At 41.9% G+C, this 23,979-nt stretch overlaps 1 protein-coding gene across 1 annotated transcript in view; it reads left to right on the top strand.

The window, feature by feature from the left end:
- NKD1 (NKD inhibitor of WNT signaling pathway 1) overlaps nt 1–23,979 on the top strand; it is a 109,499-nt gene that overhangs the window by 69,579 nt on the left and 15,941 nt on the right. Inside the window, exons 4-6 of the mRNA XM_074158120.1 lie at nt 1,064–1,121; nt 20,309–20,415; nt 23,025–23,120. Coding sequence (XP_074014221.1) covers nt 1,064–1,121; nt 20,309–20,415; nt 23,025–23,120 — 261 coding nt within the window. The remainder of the gene's footprint in view (nt 1–1,063; nt 1,122–20,308; nt 20,416–23,024; nt 23,121–23,979) is intronic.

Raw genomic sequence — 23,979 nt, 5'->3', positions numbered from 1 at the left:
AACAATAAAATCAGTGAATACAACCAGACATTAATTGTCACGGGTTATTCCCTTATTCTTGTGCAAATAGCTCCGTACTGTCAACTTGTAGTTCATAGGTTGATGCTGAGAATGCTGGCTCTGTGTTCCTGGTGAAGTTAAAATGGCCATGAGTGGAGCACGCCAGTTTTTTTGGACCATATCCTTTTTTATCACCGTAACTAATGATTAGTGGTAGAAAGCGTTTGTGGAGAATCTAGGGAGTCAGACTGTAATGTAAGGTCAGTGACGCTTTGGTGATGCTGGAGCCTTCAGAGTGAATGGGAGAAGGCAAAACATGAGGACAGCTGTCATTGCGTGGGGTTTAGCTGGGGTGTGGGGATGGAGCTGGATGGGTCTGCTAATAAGAGAGTAAGAATGCTCTTCAGGGTCTTTGTAAGTGGGATTAGCTCCAAATCCCACTGATGCCCTGTATTACCACTTCAGCACCATTAGAGAAATGGGTTTTGGGTCAGTTCATCTGTGTATCTGTGGCATCTGCTTCTGTAGTGCTCTAGACGCACTGGGGCTGACAAAATTTCATTAATTTCGGGACTGAAGGATCAGGCAGCTCTTCAGAGTCTGGTATCTGCTTTTCTTGGGTGACCTCTGGCATATGAAAGTTTTCTGTTTGTTGGTGGAACCAAGTGATAACATTCCTCTGTGGGTACTGAAGGGCTTATTTCTTCTTTGTCATTTTCATTTGGAGTTTTTTTTCTTGCTTGATTGACAGAATGTTGAAATGCTAAATACTAATCTACTTTGTAAAAGGATTTGAATATGAACACTTTTTTTCTTTCCCCTGTACAATCTATTCATCTCTATTAATTTTTTGTCCTAAAGTATGTCCAGAGCATTGTCAAATGGCACCAAATGCATTGACTACCACTAATAAAGTGATTGAATTCTTTCCTGGAGAATAACTTCTGTGCTTTCATTGGTGTTCTAAATTAAGCCTGGTGATAATAAATACATATCCTTAACACCTCAACACTTAGTGTGTAGTATATTTGTAATTAATTTTTTATTTTTATTTTTTAAACAGGATTTATCTGGGGAAGGCTACAGAGACAGTATTGGTGATGAACACTTTCATCTCGAAGGTAATTAAAGAACAACATTTCTTGGTTAATATTAAGAGGTATTGGAGTAATTCAGTGAACAAGTCTGTGAAAATGCATATATGAGAGTGCAGTTCTTAATATACTGATGCGTCATTTGCCTGGCAAAACTGTTAAGATAGGAATAGGGTACGATTTCTGTTTCTCCTACCACTGTCCTCCTAGTATCAAAAAATGTCACCCAGTTGTATCATAGAGACCAAGTATTTTAAGTCAAGGTCTCACAGTTTTTTTCCAGGTACTTCTCTTGGCATTGGTAGAGTAGTGAACACCACTGTCCCCAGCAGAGGTGGTAAAGGCGATCGCTGGAAATGTTAGCATTGGGGTTTGTGATGTGCTGCACACCCTTCTCTGTTACACAAACCAGACTTAGAAACTCCTGCGTTAATTTCTAATAAAGACCAGAGACTCTTACTCAATACATTTCTCTTCAAAAAATATGATCATTAGTGCCCCAGATGACTCCTTTCCAAGGCTCATCTCATCTCTTCATCTGTGATCAGGCCTCTCCTTGCAGCAGGAGATGGAATCATTGTTGTGGTGGGACGGGCCTTTGGGGACCTTGAGTATGGACACTGTGTTCTGTGTGCCAGAGAACCGATCCGAGGTACTTTGAACTTCAGTTGGGCAAGTGGGGGTTGATGAACGGAAGAGATTAATTTGAGGGCATTGTTGCTCATTCTTTTAGAAAAACAAGGAAATGAGACTTCAGAAACTCTCTGGGAAACGCTCTAGTGTAACAAGTGGTTGCATGGGCTGCGTGCTAGATTTATGTTATAAGCTAGTGGAAACAATATGCCCAACTTATTTAGAGCAATGAACCATGTCAAGCTTAATTTAGAAAGTTCTGTCGCTTTATAGTCTAGTCATTTGTTTCTGGTGGCAGAGACTTCTGTCTAAACAGAACTTGAAAGATTCTCTGTGTTAAGAATGTCTGTCTTCAGTTCCTTACCTGGGAAATGTGTTCATATACTGTGTCCCGTGGATCCCATGTGTCTAGCATGTCTTTAGTTTACAAAGGATGTTCCCTCCTATGTGCCTGTAGCATAGGAGCTCAATTTCAACTAGTGCTTCTGGGCTACTGTTAAACACAAAAGCAAGACATACTCTGTGATGGAGTCAGTGTTAAAAGTGTTTCAATATTTAACTTCACCACAGTTTTCCTTTCTGCTCATAGTAGGACATAACTCTAATAAAGGGTGGCTTTTTAATTTTCAGTATTATAGGAGAATCTACATAACACAGGAAATTAAATGTTAGTGAGGGGAATAATTTTTCTGTCTCATACTACCTTTCCTTGCCTCTAATTATTTCTTACTTTGTTGTGTAGAATCGTCTTGCATAGCAAACATAATACCCAATATAGACTATTTCCAAACTAGTCAGCAGCAGGATTGTTTTTATTAGAGTGTAAAACCTTTTAGGCTACTGTAATTTCAGTCTTTCAGCAGTTCTATGTTATTACTTCTGACGTGTCTCGTTTCTTACGACGCAGCTGAGTAGTGAAGACAAGATGTAGATACCAGCAGGTGGTCCTTTCTTTGTGTGCTGCCACTGGGGAAGAGCTGTTCCGTGGCATCTTTCCAGTTGGGGGGCAGGTAACTCTTCCCACCGGGTGATCAGGCAAACGCTTGCAGAATGTCCTCATCCATTCGGCTCTCAGATCTCCAGGCTTTGTTTTCCATGCTGGGGACAGTGTTAGCCACTTCCTTCTTGAATGGGATATTTTAAATCTTCTTATAATTAATTAACAGATGATACTAGAAGCATTGTGTTTAAAGCAGGATGTTTTCACTCTTTTTATGTAACTTCATACTTTTTACTACATAATATTTTTGGATGATTGTGATAGTACTAGTATAAAACTGTGCTATTAGCGTAAAGTGAAGCTGAAATATCATTTGAGACCTTTGTTAGGGCACAGCTTGAATTCTGCGTGACTTAGGTACGAGATGAGCACTGTCGTAGCTCCTTTCTGCATAGAAATGTTTTGTGTGAAAATGTAATTAATATTCTAGAAAATATATGAATCTTTCCATCTAAAATAGTTGTTCTGCTTTTATTTAGCTGCCTCATAATCTTTACGTATGTACTGGTGTAATGCATGTTGCATGGTTATACATTCGTGTGTCGTACGATAAGATCGACATCCCTGGTAACTAGTTTCGGAGGTAGGGAGCTGTCACACACCGAAACGGGGTTGGTTGGGGTAAGCTCACAAAGGACACGAACGACAAAACAAAGACTTGAGCCCAGCTCTCCCAAGTACCAGGCAAGTGTCTAACCAATGAACTATGTTCTGTCTTCATAAATACACCGTGGGGATGGAAAAAATGAAAAAGAAACACTTCTCAGATTTGCAAAAAAGCACAGCAGGTGCCGCAATTCTTCTGCGTTAGGGGAAAGTTATAGCCTTCACACTCAGAGACTTTATTGGAGAATAAATCTGAGTTCTTTGGAAGACTCTCACTGAAAAGACAAAGTGGCAATAAGAGAAATAATTGAATTCCTTATTTTGTTTTACATAGCCAAGTTCATTACCTTTTTTTTTCTCCCTCTCTTTTTTCCCCCTCTTAGCCGTCTGAGCAGTACAGATAAAAAGAACTCTCTTTGCTGGATTTAACTTCTGTGTTGTTATGTAAAGCTTGATCAAATCCTTTCGTCTTAACAGACTTAACTGGCCAACAGCAAAAGGCTCGGGATTCTGGGATTAAGATTGTATTTGGTAAGAGGACTGGTGCATTAGTGCTTTCTTTTGAACTATAGAAAGAACAAAGTAAACATCAAAAGCATTAAGCCATGAGAGCGGATTGTTGACTCAATGTTGCTGCATGACAAGAGGTTAGAACTCGATAGTGGCGACTCTGTTTACGGAGTGCTGCGCAGAAAGAAACAGTTTGACCAGTATTGTCTATTATGTCCAGCACCTGCCTTTGATTTTGCTGCTGGGCAAGTAACTAAATTGAAATTTTGGGATTTTGTCTTATGTGGTCAGTGGTTTCCTTAGATAAGAGATACCAATGGAAACCTCAGTCTCTTCTCTATATTACTCTGTTTCCCTTCTTCCTCTTTCATTAATAACTGAGCAATTGGGCATGCTGGATATAGGTTCTGTAGTGGATTCATTTGCGACTTTCATTCCAAGTTTGGCAGTGCTTTCCCACTGCATTTCAGAGACTTCCATTGCCAAACTCTGAGTACTTGTGCAGTCTGCTGTGGCTGTGTACAAGCTTCTTCTGCCTGAACTTTCTTGCCCGGCAGTTTCTGCACAGGAAGCATGTGCTTCATTACTCTTCATTTCTAGGATAAAAGAGCTTGAATTTTTCTCTTCCTTGTCCTGAATGACTGGAGGTGGCTCTGGAAGAAGTCTTAAAACGCAGCACAGACGTTAAGAGATATATTTTAATTTTATTTCAGTAGGGAAGCTAAAATGGCAGTCAGGGAATTGAATGTAGCATCAAACAGCAAGACATTTCTATCATGGAGACACGCAGGTGGCTCAGAAAGAAACCTGCGATTAGCGTGTTCAGTGATGACATCCAAGTTCTCTCTCTGCTCTTCAAGGCATAAGTAAGCTTTTAAATGAATCCTTCAAGAGCCCTGCTCTTGTTTGCCAGATTTTTTTTCACCTCCTTTCCCTGGACCTTTTGGGAAATTTTCACAGCTAAAGCCTGTAGACCAGGAGAGCTTTCTTATCTTGACTACTCCATGTCTTTATGAAATGAACCAGGGTTCCTCTGTCTTATCACTTGAACATTTAAAAGCTTTTCAGAGCAGCCTGTTTTCTCCTTGAGTGTGATATCTGAACCAGAAGCAGGAAAATCTCCCTCTGACAGACTGATTGTGGAAAAGAGGCAATTTCCTCCTTGTCTCAATCCAAGTTCTTTAGAGCCCAGTGGGATACAGCTATCGGTCTCCTTCAGCTGCCTTTTGGAGTTCAAGGTGAAGTCCTTAAACTCAGGAGACACCTAACCCGTCACCCCAATTAGTTCTGTGATGATGTGATTTCTCATGTCACTGTTCTCATGAAAAGTATAACTTAACTGTTTCTACAAACCAGAAATTTTGCATCTCTGTGAGATCAATCTAGTCCTGTACCTGTCAGAGGAGCTGTCTCTTACGCTGATAGCAATCTGTTCCCTGTTTCATTTGTCAGCTGAGGGTGATGTCTTCATTATTATTCTCTCAACAGAAGACTGGAGAAGATCCAAGCCTTCCTGGTGCCTTATCTGAACGTGATATCCAAAGTCCTGCTGAAAGTAGTGAAAGAGCTTGACCTGAATCAAGCAACCCATTTTTTGATATGTTCCCCAAACCGGATGTATCCAAATCCCTTGACAATGCAAGATGTTCCCTCGTCTGATACCAGAAAGGACAAAATTATTCAGGTCATCTTCTTGCCCATAAATATTAGAGACCCCTCCAGCAGAGTTCAAAGCAAATGTTGTTACTGAGAAAAAAAAAAAGTCTATCATATCTGTGAAAAAGCTATTTATAGCACTTCTCACACATTTACAAAACATTATGGAAGTTCTAGACCTTCAAGTAAGGCATGCTGTATTCAGCAAAGCAGAAAAAGAATTAATTATATTTTGAATATCATTGTATGTTTTTCAAACATGGAGTCCTTCATCTCTTCTTCCTCCACCCAGCGTCCAGGGAGTCTGCGGTCAAGTGGGAGCTGAGGCGCGGTTAGCAGAGTTTCCACCACGAAGAGCTGTGTTGTTATTTTGGACTTTAATAAGAACTGATAAGCAAACAAGCGAAAAATGATAAGCAAGCAAAAAATAAGTAAAGAATGATTTTTAGTGGTTGGAGGCTGCCGAAATTATGCCCAATGCTGCCTGCCTTCCTGGACCCCCCCCATCTTCACGTGCTTCACCCCTCCACACGCATCCCGGAGCCCAGCGAAGGAGCACGTTGGCTTCCAGGCGGGTGCTGCCCAGGTGCCCGTGCTTCCCCCGTGCTGGGGCTGTAGCTGCAGGGGAGGGCACGGGGTGGAGCGTGCCTCCCCCACGGCACCCTGCAGCAGGGCTGCTCTCATGCACCACAAGGTATTTCCCTCTCCTCTGTCTCTCTCTTCAGGAAAAATCCAATGAAGACCTTAGTTCCTGGAGCTGTTTCTAAAACTGGTAATTGGAAGAATATCTGTTGGGTTGTCAGCGCAGAGGAGGGGTGGCAAGGAGTGGTAGTTGGGCCCAAATTGTTTATAAACTTGTCAGCAAAGAAAAACTTGAGCAAGTATTTTAATTAGTTTTAGCTAACCTTCTATTTGCCTATGGGACACTTTGTACCATTACTTTGATAATCTCTTAGCTGAAATAAATTCATGTATTGTGCTAGGATGGGCTATGGGTGGGTAACAAAAGGCAGTTATTTCAAACTGCACGCTCCTTTCTAGATAATGCCTTCAGTTATGATGGTTATTTCATTTATTTTCTAAAGCTTAGATAATTTAATGTGTATTATGTATGTGAAATTCCAGTGTTTTTATAGAAAAGACATAGATTGCACCTTGTGCGCAGGCAAAGTTGCTTTATCTCAGCACCGTTGTTATTACCTGTTACCTGTTTCTATCGATGCAGGCTTGGTACATTGCAGAAGATGAAGGTCCCTTCTCTGTCGTGTTCTTAAACCAAATACCTGTTCACCCCTGACACTGCAAACAGAGTGCTAATAATTCTACCTTAAAAGCGCTCTCGTGGTCGGCATTCTGGGATGTTGTATGGGAACTCTGTGTTTTAATGACTTGTTGCTAATCCTATGCCCTTACCGTAGATTTGCTGTAGATGAGCGTAGGCTATGTGATCACCTCAGACTGGTGATGCCTGGCTCATTGGCTGTATTTTTTTTTGGCTGGCGAGAGGTTTTTGCTGTACCTTTTCCTACTCTTCAATATCACACGAAACAACTCTGAAAAATACCTTCAGCTTCAGAGTGACCCACCGGCACCAGCCACCGTTATCCGACAAACAGCTCCTCCCTTGCCGAGGCTGATAAGCTGGTTACTGTGAATTGGAAGGAGGACCAAAGAACACGAGGGGAAAAAAAAAAAAAAAAAGGAGCAGTGGAGAGTGCCAAGAGAAAACTGCTTAGTTTGGCAGTTAGAATAAAAGTCACCAAAGAACATGAGACTGGTAGGATTAGCAGAAGTTTTCCTGTGGTCATACACAGATCCAGGAAATTATAAGAAGCAGGTAGGCTGTTTGCCATGAGTGGGAGGAAAATCTTATGGCATAAGGCACTTTAAAAAAAAAAAAAATATATATAAAATTGTACAAGTGTTTCTTAACATTAGCTGTTCCAGTTGAGGGGGGTTGGTATTTGGATCAGAAGCGTTTACTCCTAGAGCTGCTGTTTCAAGTGCAGCCAGGTCAGTAGTGATGAAAGACTGTTGCCATCCAATGGTTGTCCATGGCCTGTGTGTAATAAGTTAGTGGTCTCCAGGTGTTTCCAAATGGACCTTTACAGTGTCTAACAGCTCCCACCCATGTTGGCAAGCGGAGCACAGAAAGGCAGTGAAAAGTGGGCTGTTATGTCACCTCGGAGGGTGAGCTTTCCTCATCACGCTGTGTGGAGGGTATGTGCTCTGCTGCCTGTGCCGAGCTCGTTCCCTGCGCGTAGGGTATTGCTCTCTTTAACCGACAACCCACCAGCTCCTACCGGTGCTGCCTGATGGGTATTACCACAAAAAAGACATTGAGGGGCTGGAGCGGGTCCAGAGAAGGGCAACGAAGCTGGTGAGGGGTCTGGAGAATTAAGTCTGATGAGGAGAGGCTGAGGGAGCTGGGGGTGTTCAGTCTAGAGAAGAGGAGGCTGAGGGGAGACCTTCTCGCTCTCTACAACTCCCTGAAAGGAGGGTGTAGAGAGGTGGGGGTCGGTCTCTTCTCCCAAGTCACAGTCGATGGGACAAGAGGAAACGGCCTCAAGTTGCGCCAGGGGAGGTTCAGGTTGGATATTAGGAAAAATTTCTTCACTGAAAGGGTTATCAAGCCTTGGAATGGGCTGCCCAGGGAAGTGGTTGAGGCACCATCCCTGGGGGTATTCAAAAGACAAGTTGACATGGTGCTCGGGAATATGGTTTAATGTTCGTGGTTTTTTGTTTGTGTTTTTTTTTAAGGTTAGACTAGATGATCTTAAAGATCCCTTCCAACCTAGGCGGTTCTGTGATTCTGTATTGATAGATGATGTGTTTTGTCTATGGTTTGAGAGTTTTGTTCTGGGTTATTGATCCTCTGCATTGGACTGGGAAGATCATACATGCTCTAAGTAATAAATTCACGTTGATCTCTGTATTCAGATCATTTCACACTGCTGGAAGGTTGTCAGGCCTGAACACAAGCTAGTTGCATGTTTGATTTAGGAAAGCTGAGGACAGAGCCTGAGATTGCCTGCATCTACCTTACAATATGAGAGAGGGTTTCAAAGTATAGTACACAAGAAAACCTTCCAAACTTACAAGTGGTCTCTGTTCCTCATGGTGAAGAAAGCCAAATGTTAATTTAATTGTGCGTAATGTATAAAAAACATTTCAGTAGAAAACAGGTAATGAAAAGGGAATTGAACAAGCACCTCAAAAAAGCATAGAGTTGATCCTTAGGAACACCTTAAACATGGGAAGCTTTAATATTATATGCATGCTTGGTATTTATAACAATATTGGTTTTCCATACTCTTTCCTTCTACCTAAGACTGGCAACTCTTCCTTCTTTCACAGAGAAGCTAATGCTCTTTCTGAGTGGTCATTAAAAAAATAATCAATTAACAATAAGAATATTCATTTACTCTCAGCTCTGGGGTAGTCATGAACTCGTCTGCTAGGAGGCCGGGAGTCACCTGTGGATATAGCCACTGAAAACCTATGTCTACAAATCTTACCAAGCTGCTGCTTTTGTAGCATCTCAGAGGCACACGATCAGGGTGTGTGTGGGAAGCAGGGTGACCGAAGTGTAAAAGTACATAGCTTAGGGAGGTCTCATCAAAGGGAGGAGGGCTCTTGCGTTTGCCTTCCACATCCTGAAGGTGAGCGAAGCATCACAGTGATGCTTAGGCATCAGACTGTGGCACCCAACTGGTTGCTCGCACCAGTGAGGGGAAGCTATTGAGCAGTGGGACTGAGATAGGGGCGAGAAATGGGTGCCAGTGACATGAGGCTCATGATCTGTCCGTGAGGTTTGAAAGAGCTAGACCTCAGTAATCAGGACTTGCCAAATCAGTCTTGGTCACTGGTGTTTCCCTTGGGCTTGTCAACGTTGTGATTCAGAGGAGGAAGGAACCTCCAACCCTTACCACTGCCTGAGATGGCTGGGTTACAACCGGTCACATCTGTCTTCGTGTCCTGCTCTCTTGCCTCTGCAGTGGTCACTAATCTGGGAGGCAGGGTCTGCCATCAGATACACCCTGGCAAGCTGATGGACTCGGGCATATCTCTGATGTAGTGTACGGCACAGAGATAAAGCTGCGTTACTCTACGTGTGCAGCAGGATGAAGACCCGCTTGAACTTTGCCCCAGGACATCCACCACCAAGAACAAAGAATGAAATATGGGAACAAGTCAGGAGTTTGAAAACAATCTCTCTGGAAACATGATGAATACCAGTGGTTTCATTTATTCTACTTGAAGAACAAAGGTCCTTTTCTACTTTTAATTTCCCAGCAACGATTATTACCAGTTATTTTTCTTGTAGCTTTGACCACAGTTCGTGGAGGTTTTATTAAACATGTTTTTGAAAAGTGAGTCAAAATGCCATTCTTCTCTGACTCTCTTGTGACTCTGTCTTTTTTTTTTTTTTTATCCATGTGAAACTAGAGCATATTTCCAGGCAAAGATTTGGGGCCAGATAGTACTCTCATGCTGGTGTTCATGGAATCATTCCAATTTCGTGCTCTTGTAATTGAAAGAAGTTTTGGCCCTTGCTATTTCAGAAGACAATATATTTGTTTCAAATCCCTTGCCTTTACATGAAACATTACGTTCATTTTTAGAAACCTTGAATACTGCCTTTAATAGGCAATATATCCTGCTGCAACTCCTGGATATTCCTCAAGTTGCCAGTTCTCTTGCGTTTGGCTTGACCTTGACACATCCAGGCAACCCAATTTGAGAGCTCCCTTTGCTGGGTCCTTGGTAGCTGTCTGCCGTGGGCTTTTGTTTCGATCCCACGTGCGTGCTCCCGTAAGGCCCTGCTCTCCTGCCCGTTGGGATTTCATGTCCCGGAGTGCCTCACGGGAGGATACAGTTTATGACGGGATCAAATAATTCTTGCATTCCTGGGCTGGAATTTAGGAGCCCTTGTTTTACGCAGAGGGCTAGATAGGCGTAAAGCTGGAGAGATGCCTGAACCTTCGGGCTGGATGGTTCAGACACAACAACCCGTCATCCTGCTGAACCTTACAAATACACACGCGTGTACACGCAGCCTTAGAGAGGCAATTTTGGTGAAAAGCGTGTTGCTTTCGCCCGTTGCTATTCCAAATTCAAAGTGTGTATCAGTCAGGGTGCCTTTGTGTGCTTCAACTCCACTTCTGCTGCAGTAGCTACAGAAACCCAAAGTTTTACCTCACCAGGCAGAACAAGTGCCCTTTGTTACCTAGACAGATTACAGCTTTTTCTAAAGTCTGCTCTTCATAAAAGCCCAGCTTGAACAGTGGAAATTCTGACTTGCCTCAGATACTGAGGAGACTTTTATAGTTTCAAGTAGCTCCAGGGTTATATTTTAAAAGTTGAATTTCATCACATGTTTCAAGTTTGGTGGAAAGAAAAAAAAAAAAAAAAGGCATGATATTTTTAGCAGGAAAAAAAGTCCCCCCCACACCTTTTTTCTTAACAGATGTTTCATCTCAATCATATCCAAACCTCAAAGCACAAGTAGCAGTCAACCTTATTCTCCCGTGGAGAAAAAGATAAAATGTCATTTGTTTGGAAGAAGGTGTTGTTTTTTTTTTTTTTCTTTGGTAACCACAACTAGTTTGTGAGTAAAAGCAAATAATAAATGCAGCACTATGGGGTTGTGGAAATGAACCTGAAGCAACATTTCTTCTCTTGAAAGGACTCGGAGTCCAGCTGCTCTTGTTAGATGGAAAGTCCCAACCCCCAGCCTACCAAAAAAATAAAAATACCAGTAATCAGTTTTTTCTTGCTTTGGAAATCTGATCTAGCAATCCAGGTCCTTTCACCAGTAAAATATGTCATACGAAGTGCCCAACTTCGTACCGAAAAGGATTTAAAACTGTAACGGTAACAAAAAGAGAGGAAAGGAATAGTTGTAAAACAAAATATCCGGAAGTAAAAGAGCTGCTGCCCGAGGGATTTTCACCGGGCTCCGGAGGAGTGGGGGGCTTTGCTGTGCCCCACAGCTGGGGGTGGCCAAGGGGAGCCAAGGCAGCCCTGAGCTCTGTCCCCAAAAGATTTATTTAGGAAGGAGTTACAGTCCTTCTTAAGGATTTGGAGGCATGAAGTAAAAGCCTGGTGTGGCAGGCCCTTGTTTTGTTATTTTAATGAGCCTCTACAGAGGCTGGAGCCATCCAGGTGGGGAAGGATATTCTTGGCAAATCTGTGTTGAGATGAAGGACCCTCGGGGAGCTGCGCTGGGCACCTGGGGGGCGGCTGCCCAGGCCCCCCTAGCAGGTAGGGATTGCCACCCAGCTTTCAAGATGCTACGTTTGAACAAAAATTCACAATGACAGTGTCCAGGAGGATATTACGGGGTTTTCCGGGGAAGGGGTAGCTCAAAGAGGGAAGCTGAATCTTGAGTTGCGAAAAACATGGGCTCTCTAGGGCAATAGGAAGGGCTGGCTCCACCCGCAAGTGGGCTCCGTAAGCGTGCTCCAAACCGTCTCCTCTTCTGCATTTTGAGCAGTACATAGCACAGCAGGCTTCCATCTCTGGTTGTGGTCTTTAGGCTTCACTACACTTATTAAAAATGGTGAGCAATTACCTGCATTTGCTCTGTGGGAGTTATTTCTTACGGTGCGATCCTGTGCGCTCTCTAGACTTTAAACTAAGGTGGTTGGGTCAAGCCTCGATGAATTTTATTTCTCTGCGTATTTTGCAGTATGTGATGTATCACCTCAGTACCGTTCCTCACCCATCCGTAAACATGAGAAGGGAAAGAGACGTATGCTTGTACCTGCACACGTATATGCTGGACTGTTAGTCACTATATTGCTTTTCAGTTGTGTTGTGGATCAATCTCCATTGTCCCCCACCTCTCAGAGTAACATGTGGGGCTCTGAGGATGGGAACACTGAACCTGCTACTGAATATTGACTATGAGAGAGTTATCAGATGTGCAGCTGATTCATTACAGCCAAAATAAAGTTGCAGTACAGGTCCAAAACATTGCTCTCTATGAAAGGCCAGCTTTGTGAAGGTCAGAGTGACATTCTTCCTTGTGGGAAGCAATTCTGATGAAATGAATATTACAATGCATATACCTTTAGAGGCCCCGTTATCATAGCAAAGGTGGTGGAAACACGATTTTCCCATTGAGCATCTCAGTTAGATGGGAGCGAGTTGATATCAAAGCCTACATTATTAATAACGCTACCTACTCAGCCTTCATTTGAATAAAGGGTTATATAGCGGCTGGGGTTTTTTTTTCTTCTTTTTCTTCCCTTGTGAATCTCAGGGGAAAAAAATCCGAAGAGACAAAATTTGAGATAGAAAATCCTGTGTGAACACACATATCTGCAACTTACACTGAGAAGAGATTTTTAAAAAGAAAAATTGTTACCAGTTACTAACCAAAATCAGCGTATGGCCATCTTCAGAGAAAGAGAGGTCTTTCTTCTTTTGCTTTAAGTCATAAATGATCAGTTGGTGTCCCCATCTGTCACCGCTCAGCAACAGAATTCATCACTTCGCAGGCCCATTTAGAGCTCCAGGGACACATAATGCTGTTAGAAAGTGGTAAGTGGTCCATATGACAGTGACAGTTTTCACTTAAGAAGTCCTTACCCGTGTTAAACGATACAGATAGTTATAGCAGATTGCATTGTGTTAATGTGGCTTTTGATATGCCCATTGATCAAACACAAATCTTGCTGCTACAGGTATCATCCTGAACTATTCTGACCAAAGCTTATGGAGATTCTCCCCCCTGTCTCTTCTCCTCCTCCTCCCCCCCCCCATTTTTTTTTTAAGATAGGGGAGGGGAGGGAGAAATGATCTTCTTTGATCTCCGATGAGGAAGGGAAAAAAAAGACTGTTCTGTTCAGGCTTTTGGCTAACACAACAAACAGTGTTTAAAATTTAACTTTGCTTAATTAATTAGTAATTCTGTTTAGTGCTGTCTGATCTTCATCCAAAAGGTATTTTGAAGCTTGAGAACTGAACATCAAAGTGTATTGGGTGAAGATGGTCAAGTAAGGCATTTAATCTGGCAGTTGCTGTTGATGAAATACAGCCAGTTGGGGAACTAATTGGAAAAGGGAATCATAATCTGGCAAAATTCAGCAAACTCCCTCCCTTCAGCAAACTCACTCCGGCGAGAGTGTGAGAAATCTAGGTTTAGTGTTTAAGCATGCATGAGTTACACCCTAGCTAGCAGAGAGAGACCGTATTGTCCTTTGTAGTTGCATCTTTAGAACAAATCTTTTTTTTTCGCAAGGAGATAGTAAAAAATTTGTTCCCCCAAACCCAACAGCCAAAAAAACAGACGCCAGACCTAGACAGAAACCAGTGATTCCGTGTCAAGGCTTGGAAATACTCCTGCTTACATATGTCAAATTATTGGGGTTGGCAAAAGGAACTGAAGCTTTAAGGAAGCTGGTGTTGCACAGCCCTTTAAGTTTGACTGGTTTTTATTCAGGAGGGAAAATGTCTGGACTTTTGAGTAAATTTCAGTTTAGCAATTCCCCAGTGTCCTAGTGGTGACTTGTCAGTTAGAATAATTATCTGATGCCTGAATGATTAAAACATATTTTGTTTATCTGTTTTTGTTGGGGTTTTTTTTTGCAAGCCATCACATGGTCTGAGTCACTCCCCCTCTGTTCTGTGCCTGACTCTCTCCCCTGGTCGGGTGCTGGCAGTAGGAATTGTGACATCAGGAATCTTTTTTTTTTTTTTCCCACTCCGTGGTGTGCAGTTGAACCTGTAATTTGCATTGTGACCATCAACAGGAAACAGTGAAATAGAAGAACATGATTTCTCTCCATACTTTCAGCTTGAAATAACCCATCCCAGCACAAAGCACTACTAGTGCTCTACAAAGCACTACTCTTGCTAAATTGGTTTTGACTTGTCCCACTGGACTTAAAATGGACAATTAATTTCCCTACAGTAAGTTTCAGAGAAGGCAGCTTGATCTTTGTTGTTTTGAAGGGTGTGTCTAATTCATCAGCTTCAGCTTTCAGCCAGAGAAAGTTGAATACACGCTTTTGGCACTGACCCAGGACGAGCCTGTTTTTCTCTGCGCTTATTCTGGTGGTGGTGGAACAGGAATGTTACTCCCTTCCTGCTCCTATTCTGCCCGCGTTCGTTTGCCACTGGAGAAGAGGACCTTCGCTTCAGCAAAGTTATCTCCACTGGGGATGTATTTCAATCAACTCCGTGGAATAAAACCAAAATGTCTGCTTAATGGGGGTGATATTTCTTAATCCATGGCCTCCAGGAGAACTTAAAAGTGAAATCTGAATGTGAACGTAATTGCTAATTAAAGGATGACTTCTCAGTTTGGACTTCGAAACAAACAGAGTTGTTATTGCTCTGGTTGTTGTCGTGCAGTCAGCAAAGAATGTCAGTTATGTTTGTCAAACCTGATTTGCAATGAAAAAAATGTTGACAGAACCAGATAATTTAGACATCAGAGACTTCAGGAAAAATAACACAATTAATTCTCTTTCTATCCCTTTGGTCCTCGTAGTCTCTGACTTTTAAGTTCTGCTGCGTCTGCTAGATCTGTAAATTGGAAGTGAAACCCTTACCCTATTGACGTCAGTAGGAATTTTACTACTGGGCTCGGTCGGACCAGCCCTTAGACACACAATTCCACCAGTCCAATATTGCTGCTGAGGTTCGATTTGAGCTGTTACAGAAGTGCTGGTGACTTCACCTCCATGATATATCGATGCGTTTTTTTAATTTTCCTTTTATCCTACTCCCCCACAAGTCTCAGGTTCTAGTGTGTGGTTTGTTGGTTTTCCCCACATACAGATGGTTCTGTCCCTTTGTTTCTAGTAATAGTTTTAAAGAATTGCTGTGGAATCCAGGCTGTCCGACTTGACGGGAAGGCTAATAGTATTTCACTTCAAAGGGTTTGGTTTCATGTATGCCAGATGCTGACTTTCATAGGTGGCATTTTTGTCAGTTCTCCAATTTTACCTTTCCTCTGCTTTCTCTCAAAAATTACACAATAATGACCCTGACGTTACGATAATGGTAATGTCCAGTCATAATTTATCTCTAGGGAATTGCATAGCTTCTCCCATAGTTCTGCTTTCTCAGTTAAGGGGCTGGGATCCATCACATACCTTTCAGGATGGTTGTCATCCCAAAGGGGCTCTGAAGTAGTTCATATCTAGCCTGAGTTCTCCTGACTGCTGGGCAAATTTGGACTCGGTACCTGGAACTTAGACCTGAACGTTCATCAGAGTTGCATCCTTTTCTGTTTCTGGCCACAAGATCCTCTTAATCCATCTGATTATAATGCTAAGTACAATTGAAACGTAGAGTGAAACTGTCCTTACTTTGAGAAGGAAGACCATTTGTTAGAGAGCATGGAGCTTTGCTTGAACGAGCCTTTGAGAAATCTGAAATGACAAGCCACCTGAGTGAGGGCGAAAGTTTAAACAGTCACTTTTCAACCTGACTGCGGCTCTATTTTGGCACTCTGTTTTTTCCCCGTATTCTCAGACGCAGGATGGAGGTTGGTAAAGAATGGTTTGGATGTCTGAAGCTTAGTATTGTATGCTCATTCAATCAGTTTTACCTCATTTCTGGGATTTTTTGGTGATTCCTAAGGAGCAGTCCCCTTCTTTTCTTAGGAATGAATAAACCCCTGGAAAAAAAAAGACTTAATTCTTCAGGGATGGGTCTTAATACCTTTAAACTGGTATTCATTCTCTTCTTCTCTTCCTCCCCCACCTCAATTACGAGCAATTGGGTGGTAGTAATTAACAATCTTAGAGAGAAACATCTGCTAGTGCACTTAAGCCAGTCAGTTTGTTTTTCATGAAAGAATGGTATTTCACAATTTTTCCAAGTTAATATTTTTCCTTTATTGTCTTTCCAATTTCAAATATTGTCCAGACGCATTTTTATAGTGTCTTAAGGTTATAGAAGTGAATACAAGGCCATTAATAATGAACAAGAAAAAAGAACATCATAAAGAAAACATATGCAGTATTTCAATTCATGAAACATTCTGTAGGGAACATTGTTTTTGAGACCATATGGTTATTCCCATGAGAAGCAATAAATATGCTTTTTTTTTTTTTTTTTCCCCTCCAGTTGTGGATTCCCACAACAAGGGTAGGTTTCTCCGGGTATTCGTCTCTGTAGCACGTTCTCTTTGTCAGAACTTGTTATCTGAGCGGGGGGGGGTAAGTAAGTATTTCTGCACAGATGATATATTGTACGTGGACCTATTTCTGATGGCCTGGACTTTGGAAACACAAGTCTATTAATTCTCCCCACTCCTTTGAGATAGCTATCTTGTCTGGTCTAGTTTAATATCATTGGCAGAGCTGAAAGGAAGCTCACATTGTGAATCTAGCTGAGCCTTGGCATGTGGCTCACGGGTGGATCTCTGTTTATAGGCTGCCAGTTTTAACTGTCCCAAGCAGACGTTCTCATTTTATTTATAAGTAGGTTCAGCATGTGTTTGTATCCTTCATGAAATGGAGCGCGTGTCAATAGTCAAAACTAAGTATAGAAACAAGATACCAAACACTTGTACTTCTCTTCTCAGACAAAACAGTCATACTCCAGCGTGTATTTTTAAATGTTCATTGGGTTTGGATAAGGCACATGAGGATATATGCACAGACACATTATTTGATCGCTCGTAAGTATTATTTTAATACCTCCATATTCCCCTTTAAAGTTTCCTCATTTAGATTTCATTTTTCTTTGCTGAATGAAGCTTGACATCAGGATGAGATCACCAGATTTCCCCATTTCATCTGAGCTCCAAAATGAGTAACTGATTTCAAAGGATAATTCCCCAGAGCAGCAAGGCCAATGAGTTCTTCAGATCAAAGGTCAGCGAAGCTCAAAGAGGATAATTTCTGGCATACAGTATTTAAACTCTCTCAAGGAGTGTACTGCAAGATGTATCCCCTCCTTCCCCAATAGTTGAACTCTTGTTTTTTGAGAAGACTAATTTGTCAGAGCGCATTTTTTCCTCTGTTACATAAATTATACATTAAAGTGAAAGCTTCCTGTCTGAACACACAAACTCTACATCCAGAAAGGTTATTAAACGTGCCAGTGGAAGGGCTGTTCCTGGAACCAGAAGGTGACCCCCTGCCGTTCCTCTCTGCAGCACCCTGTGGGCTGGGGAGCTCTGGTGCTCCTTTCCATGTGCCGGCAGCTTTCAGCACAGCGCGGGAGCACGGTGGTGGAAAGGAGGGAATGGTCTTGAAGACACTTCATTTTGACAGAAAAACCCAACAAAAAGCACTGGGACAGGGCATAGTCACCTTGTGCAGGGTCTGCTCCTCAGTGCTCTCAGCCTAATGTTGTTTGCCATGCCAACATCACGTGCGATGCTGTCCCTTAACAGCTAAAAGACTTGTAGAAGGTCTGTAGAAGGACCGTAGAAGCCTTTTGGCCATTATGTGCCTTTAGACATTTAAAAGTACGTGTGGTAACAGGGGTGGGTGGATTTCTTTTCCATTGGTTGTCCACTGTTCCAATGAAGTGAGGGGTCATACCAGCCCAGCTTTCATTTATTTCACGGTCCCTGGAGCAAAATTGCAAGGGATTGCAAAAGCTCTTCATAGAAATCTTTCTATCAGCTTAGTTAGAACTGTTCCTGGTACAAACGAGCCACTGGAAATCTAGGGGCATATTTAATAGCTATGAAGGACCAGTGTCAATGTGACGCTGCTTGTTACGAAGGCCCTCGTTACCTTTTCATTTCTTGGTGATTTTTAGAGTGAAACAACAAAGTTGGACTAAGGTAGACAACGAAATAGTGTCTCTTGCTGTACGGGGGTCTTTTTGTGGCCTTAGCTTTGAACTTCTAGGAATATGGAGTTGTATTTATGGACAAAGTGAGTATAAAGCAAATGGCCCTTCTTCAGATATACTTGGAATTTCTGTGTTGTAAGTAGTATATATTTTAACGTATGCCTTCGTTATGATAAACACTATACAAAAACCTCCTAATAAACAGTCCGTGCTCATCCGATAACACCAGGTTGAAAGGGCAAGGGAAGAAACTGCCATGAAGTGAGGCTCCTCTTCCTTCGACTGACCTTCCTGCTTAGCATATGTTTAGTGTCGGGAATCCTGATATGGCTCGGAGTAGAAATCAAAGTGTTTCGGTGTGTGAGTACGTGTATAATAACTCCGTGCCTACTTGCGTTTGTACAATGGAAATTACACATGTATGTTGGGAAGCTGCTGTTAGTACAACGTCAAAACTGCAAATAGGCATCAAAGTCAGCAAATTCCAAAGGTTAGGATTTCTACCTCATTTCCCCTTCCTTTCCTGCACATCCAGAATCTTTTCTAGTATACCACAGTTCTGAAAACCAAAAAAAAAAAGGTAATACGATAGTGTTAAATTTAAACAAAGAAATAAGACTAGAAAATGTGATATATTGCAGTGTGACAATGTGAATCTTGTGGCAGGAATTGTAGCTTTTGGAATTTTTGAGAGTATAAAGCTATGGTAAGGGTAGATGTTTTTTTATTTTAAAATTTTTTTTAGCTAATTGTTCAATTTTAAATGTTAAAGAAAATGCTAACAGATGGTTAATACAGTATCTTAATTTCTAGCATGTTAGTGACTTGCTTTCCTTGTAGAGTGCTTGGGAGGCCCCTCAGTAGTGCTTGAATACCAGAAGAGCTACAGAGTAAACCCAGTTTGAAATGGGTCATCCTGAACTGGAGGGGATCAGGTCTCCTTTTTTGTAAGGAATCTGCCTTTACTGAACTGGCACTTACATGAGATTTTACTTACAAAGTCATCCCCAAGAAATGATTCCTGCAGAGCATTAGGATAAAGGCTTTGGGTAAATGCAAATGCTGCAGTGCAAGAGAAAAAATGCTGACTTTAAGACACACATTCTTGCAATATCTTATATTTTTGGGGGAGTAGGCAGGATTACTGCTATGCCTGATGAAGTGTGGGTATAACATTGCTGGCAGAGGTATGTGGATGTATAAAAAATCATATCTGAAACATTTGAGGGTAGGGTTAAAAAATCTGTCAATTTTCATAATGAATATAGGATTCACTTTCTTCAGCTATAGGGTTACATCATGTGCAAGGCTGAGTGCCTCTGCAGGAGCCAAAGGCACAGCTTTTAAGTTCATGGCCATTTGTCTTTTAATCCACATGAGAAGTGTATATATATATCTCTGTTACATATCTGATATGTGTTATGATACGTTGTGATACATATCTGATAGATGTTAATATTGATTCTCTTTACGAGTGCTATTGAATTTTGAAAGCGCAAACATTTTAACTTGAAGCATATATTAGGTAAAATATACTTTTTAATACGTACTTGCAAAAATGCTTAACCTTTTTGGCAGGTACTTTTACCTTTTTGGAAGGTAGTCATGTTTGTGTGTATTTGAAGAGGGAAATTGAAACAGAATGAGGACTTCATTTCAGCTTCGTTACTTCATTCACTGCCGGTGAATGCAACGTGTTTTTGCAATATGTCACAAACTTTCAATATGTTGCAAAATTATTCAACTTATTTACAGTAACAGTTCTGCTGATTTATATTCTCATAATACTGTGTTTGAACTTCCTCTGACTAGTGATGTTTGTAGGAGAGGCTGTGTACCAAGAGCTGTTGGTAGATTGTCTGCAGAAATTATCCCAGATGTGTAGCAAACACAAAAGCAAATCAAGTATAATGATCCTCTCGTACAAGTTTGCTGAAATCAATTTCACCCTAAATATAAAGACAGATTTGCAAATATGAGACTGCTTTGACATTTCCTTATGAGCGTTTTTTCTTAAATATATTTTTCGCAGTGGCTTTGCCTCCAGAGAAGACAGATGGAATTTGCAGTGGAGATGAAAAGAAAGCAGAAAAAGAAAGTGACACACGCACAGGTTCCAAGAAGCAACTGAAATTTGAAGTAAGTCCTTTATATTTTAAAGTTTCACTGTACTGACATAATTATGGTAGAAAAATAACCTATGGACCAAGTAGTGTCCTCTGATGCACCTATATAGTTCCCGACAATTGTAATGGGTACAGCAGGGAGCAGAGCTGGCACAAGCCAGTGTCTGACTATTGCTGCTCCTTACGAGGTGATAGTGAGGTTTATTTCCAGGTTTGCAGAGGGTCAAATGATGAACATTCCTCTGCAGGACCTGAAACCTATAGTAGGAGGAGGCATTTGGTTTAACCCTTTATCTATGATCCTTTCGTTAGTAATTTATTATGCCAGCTATCATGTTATCAAATCTTCAGATGCACTTTCATGGACTATTGCACTTGGTTAAATCTACCTAGTGTAAAAGTGTTTGTGAAAGCTTCCATAACCATCAGTCTGCTCTGCCTGGGCCTCCAAAGTGAAATAACCCTGACCTGCTACACGGGAGATCCATCAGATCACATGGCAGGAGGAGAAGAATCCTGGAGGGCAATGAGTCTGATGGTCTGATTCCTTCTAGACTTACAAACATCATAAAACTGCCAGACATTGTGTGTTGTTGGCAGGTTTTGTTTATGTAGGGAGTGATTTAATAAATATGAGTATTGAAACATGCTGTCATCCAGCTAGAGGGTTGTCTGTCGTGGTGAGGAGGAAGATACTCTGGTACCGGCAAGAAACAGCACGAATTTTCATCTCTCTGCACTCCAGCAGATGTGGCAAACTTCTGCCTTTCAGTGCTGTCAGCCTGTCACGGTAATGAGCTTTGCGTTCCTCAATTGTTATTTAAAAGACCATGCAGCCACCTTGCAGCATGGCTCGAGCGTTCGTTTCCTTCTCTGGAGCAGATTTAGTAGTCTAGTATGATTCATTTTTTACTGTTTCGAGGCTGATTAAAAGGAGGTAGCTTCCCCATCGGCAGTTGAGGTGTTACTAGGTGCTTGGGTGCCTTCTGGGGGGAGGAGGTGACTTTTCCTGCCTATTTATTTTTTTGCCCAGCGATACCTCTTTTTTCTAGGCACATTTTATATTCTACCTTGAGTAGCAGGCATTTGCAGACAGGAAAGGGATGATAAATTGCAATTAACAGTGCCTTGATATTTGAACGTTGGAGGACACCTGTCAACATGGTTGGTGCCAGAGTAGCTGGAACTCTACGGCACCGGCAAAGGCTGTGTTTGTTCCCAAGTAGTTCTTGGCATGCCATAAAGGTTAGCACTTGGTACTAGGCTCCATGACTAATGCAGGGAAGGTTGCCATGGCTCTTAACTAAGCAGAGCACATCCTCACATAAAGATGTTGTGTTAGGCAGTGGGGACAGGGAAGTATTAATATGTGGCAAGAAACCAAGTATTGATATTTTTTTCCCTTGTTCTACAAATGAAAGTTTTCCAGCGATGTAAGCTAGGAGCTAAGAGATTGGTAAATGATTCAAAGGTATAAAAGAATCAGAAATGCAAGCGTTGAGACACGAGGTCTAAATCTGAGGTGGATGTGATTTGGCTTTTAAGGTGCCGGGAATGTTTATGTAATGTGAGACTGTGTTTCCACAGCAGAGTGTGGGGCACTTGGCAGCTCTCAGCCGGGCTTGTTACAACGGGGAGCAGCCTGCCTTTGAACTCAGCAGGGGACAGGGGGACCGGGAACTGCTGTAGGGAATTGGTTTCAAGTCAGAAGATCAACCAGGTATTTTGAGCTCTATCATGCCGAAGCTATTTGGAGCTGTTTATTTTACTTGCATACAGTGGCTTTCATTTTAATTGCACTGTAACTCTTGTGTTTTGCCTTGTTGCGGCTCTGGATAATTTTGATTGCGCAGGTCTTGAGAGAAAGCAAATGATTTGCACCCAGGTGACTGGAGTCAGTCAAAGTGCATCCTTTGTTCTTGACCGAAGTCTTGGGTTTGGTTTGAGAATGTTTTTTTCCCTTTAACAAATTGATTCTTTCAGGCTTTGCACAGATCACACTCTCACTAACGAAAGCGCAGTTAAAATAAGGACCGGGCACTACTCCCGGGTCGTTCTTACCCACCGGTTCCAAGGCAGGCTCCATTCCAGGAGCTGCAGTGGCACGATGCTGGACTGCACTGACTCTGACAACCTTTGGGTATCAAATATCTGTGTCAAGGACAGGTCTCGCTGGTGGGGATTTGTGCCATATGTCTGCTTTGTATTAATGACTGCTCCTGGCACTGGGGTGTCCCGCCTCGTTCTGTGAGTCTATTCCTGTTATCTTTCTCTTCCCGAGTTAAGCGGAGTTTTCTTTCCCACTTTTTAGTGGGAAATCTTACTGTATTTCAAGAGCTTCAGGGAGTAGTTTCCTCGTACCTTTTTGTGTTTTCTACAACGAAGTAGAAAGCGTCTTGCAGATTCCCTGAAGTCTAGCCCAAGGGAGTTAGGATTATCGTGCGGTTGCGATGAGATTCCTTCAGTGTGGTGGACAGAGGCCTCCCCGGGACATATCCTGAAGGCTTCCTCCCGCGAGGGAAGGAGGAAGGAAGAAAGCAAGCAGCCTCCTTCTACGGAGAGTCTCCTCTGCAAACAGGCCTTTTGCTTTAGGTAATCAGCTGCTCTTTGCATGTTTCTTAGGAATTGCAGTGTGATGTGTCTGTAGAGGAAGATAACAGGCAAGAATGGACCTTCACTCTGTATGACTTTGATAACAACGGAAGAGTCACACGTGAGGTAAGCAAAGTACAGCTGCCCCTTTGTGTGCAGCGTTTGCTAACAAGAGAAGTGTTTTATAACAGGAACATTTTTTCTTCTATGAAATAGAGGTGTCCTGCCAACTTAAACAGCAGTTTCCATGGACCCTTCCCTCCTAGAAACAATCCCACCGGTAGCTTACTGTTTTCAGATGTACTGTACCACTTTTTAAGCTGGTTGTTGTTTAATATCTGGGATTAGCCTTCAAAAAATAGTACGGGCGTTTGAGGAGGAAAAATATCTGAAACAACTGAACAACTAAACACATTGTCAAAATAAACCCCTGCAAATGTATATTGTTCTGGCTTCTATCCTGCTTTTCAGAGTTAAGCTAACCAAATAGCAAGGTTGCGTTCTGACATTCTTTCCAGTAGGACTAACTATACTGTTCTGTTGTTTTCACGAATATTAGGCTGATCTCTGCCTTCTCCCTCCAAGTATAAATAATTCTGATAATACTTGCTGGATGACCATAGCGAATGGCTGTCAGAGCATACCCATGTGCAGTTTTTGTTATCAGGATGTCTTCAAGTCATATTTCCTGTGCAAATAAGAAGCCAAATAAGAGGATGTATAGATTAGAATACGGTCCTTTGTCAGAATTATTTCTATCCGAATTGAATGATACTTCTACAAGAATGTCTTTTACTGATACTTACTGCAATGTGCTGTCATTGATTTTTTTGTGTGTGTGGTGTGTTTACTGGCTCCATGCCTTCAGATAATCAGCTGAAAATTGACAGGCTTTGTCTCTTTTTACTCTTCTGCTGGTGTCTGTGAAAATTACTAAGAATTGATTGAAAGGAATAGGGTAGAGACTGAAAGGGTAGTGGCCTTA

Source organism: Numenius arquata, chromosome 13, assembly GCF_964106895.1.
Source record: "Numenius arquata chromosome 13, bNumArq3.hap1.1, whole genome shotgun sequence".
NCBI lineage: Eukaryota > Metazoa > Chordata > Aves > Charadriiformes > Scolopacidae > Numenius > Numenius arquata.
This window is presented reverse-complemented; position numbering and strand designations above follow the sequence as displayed.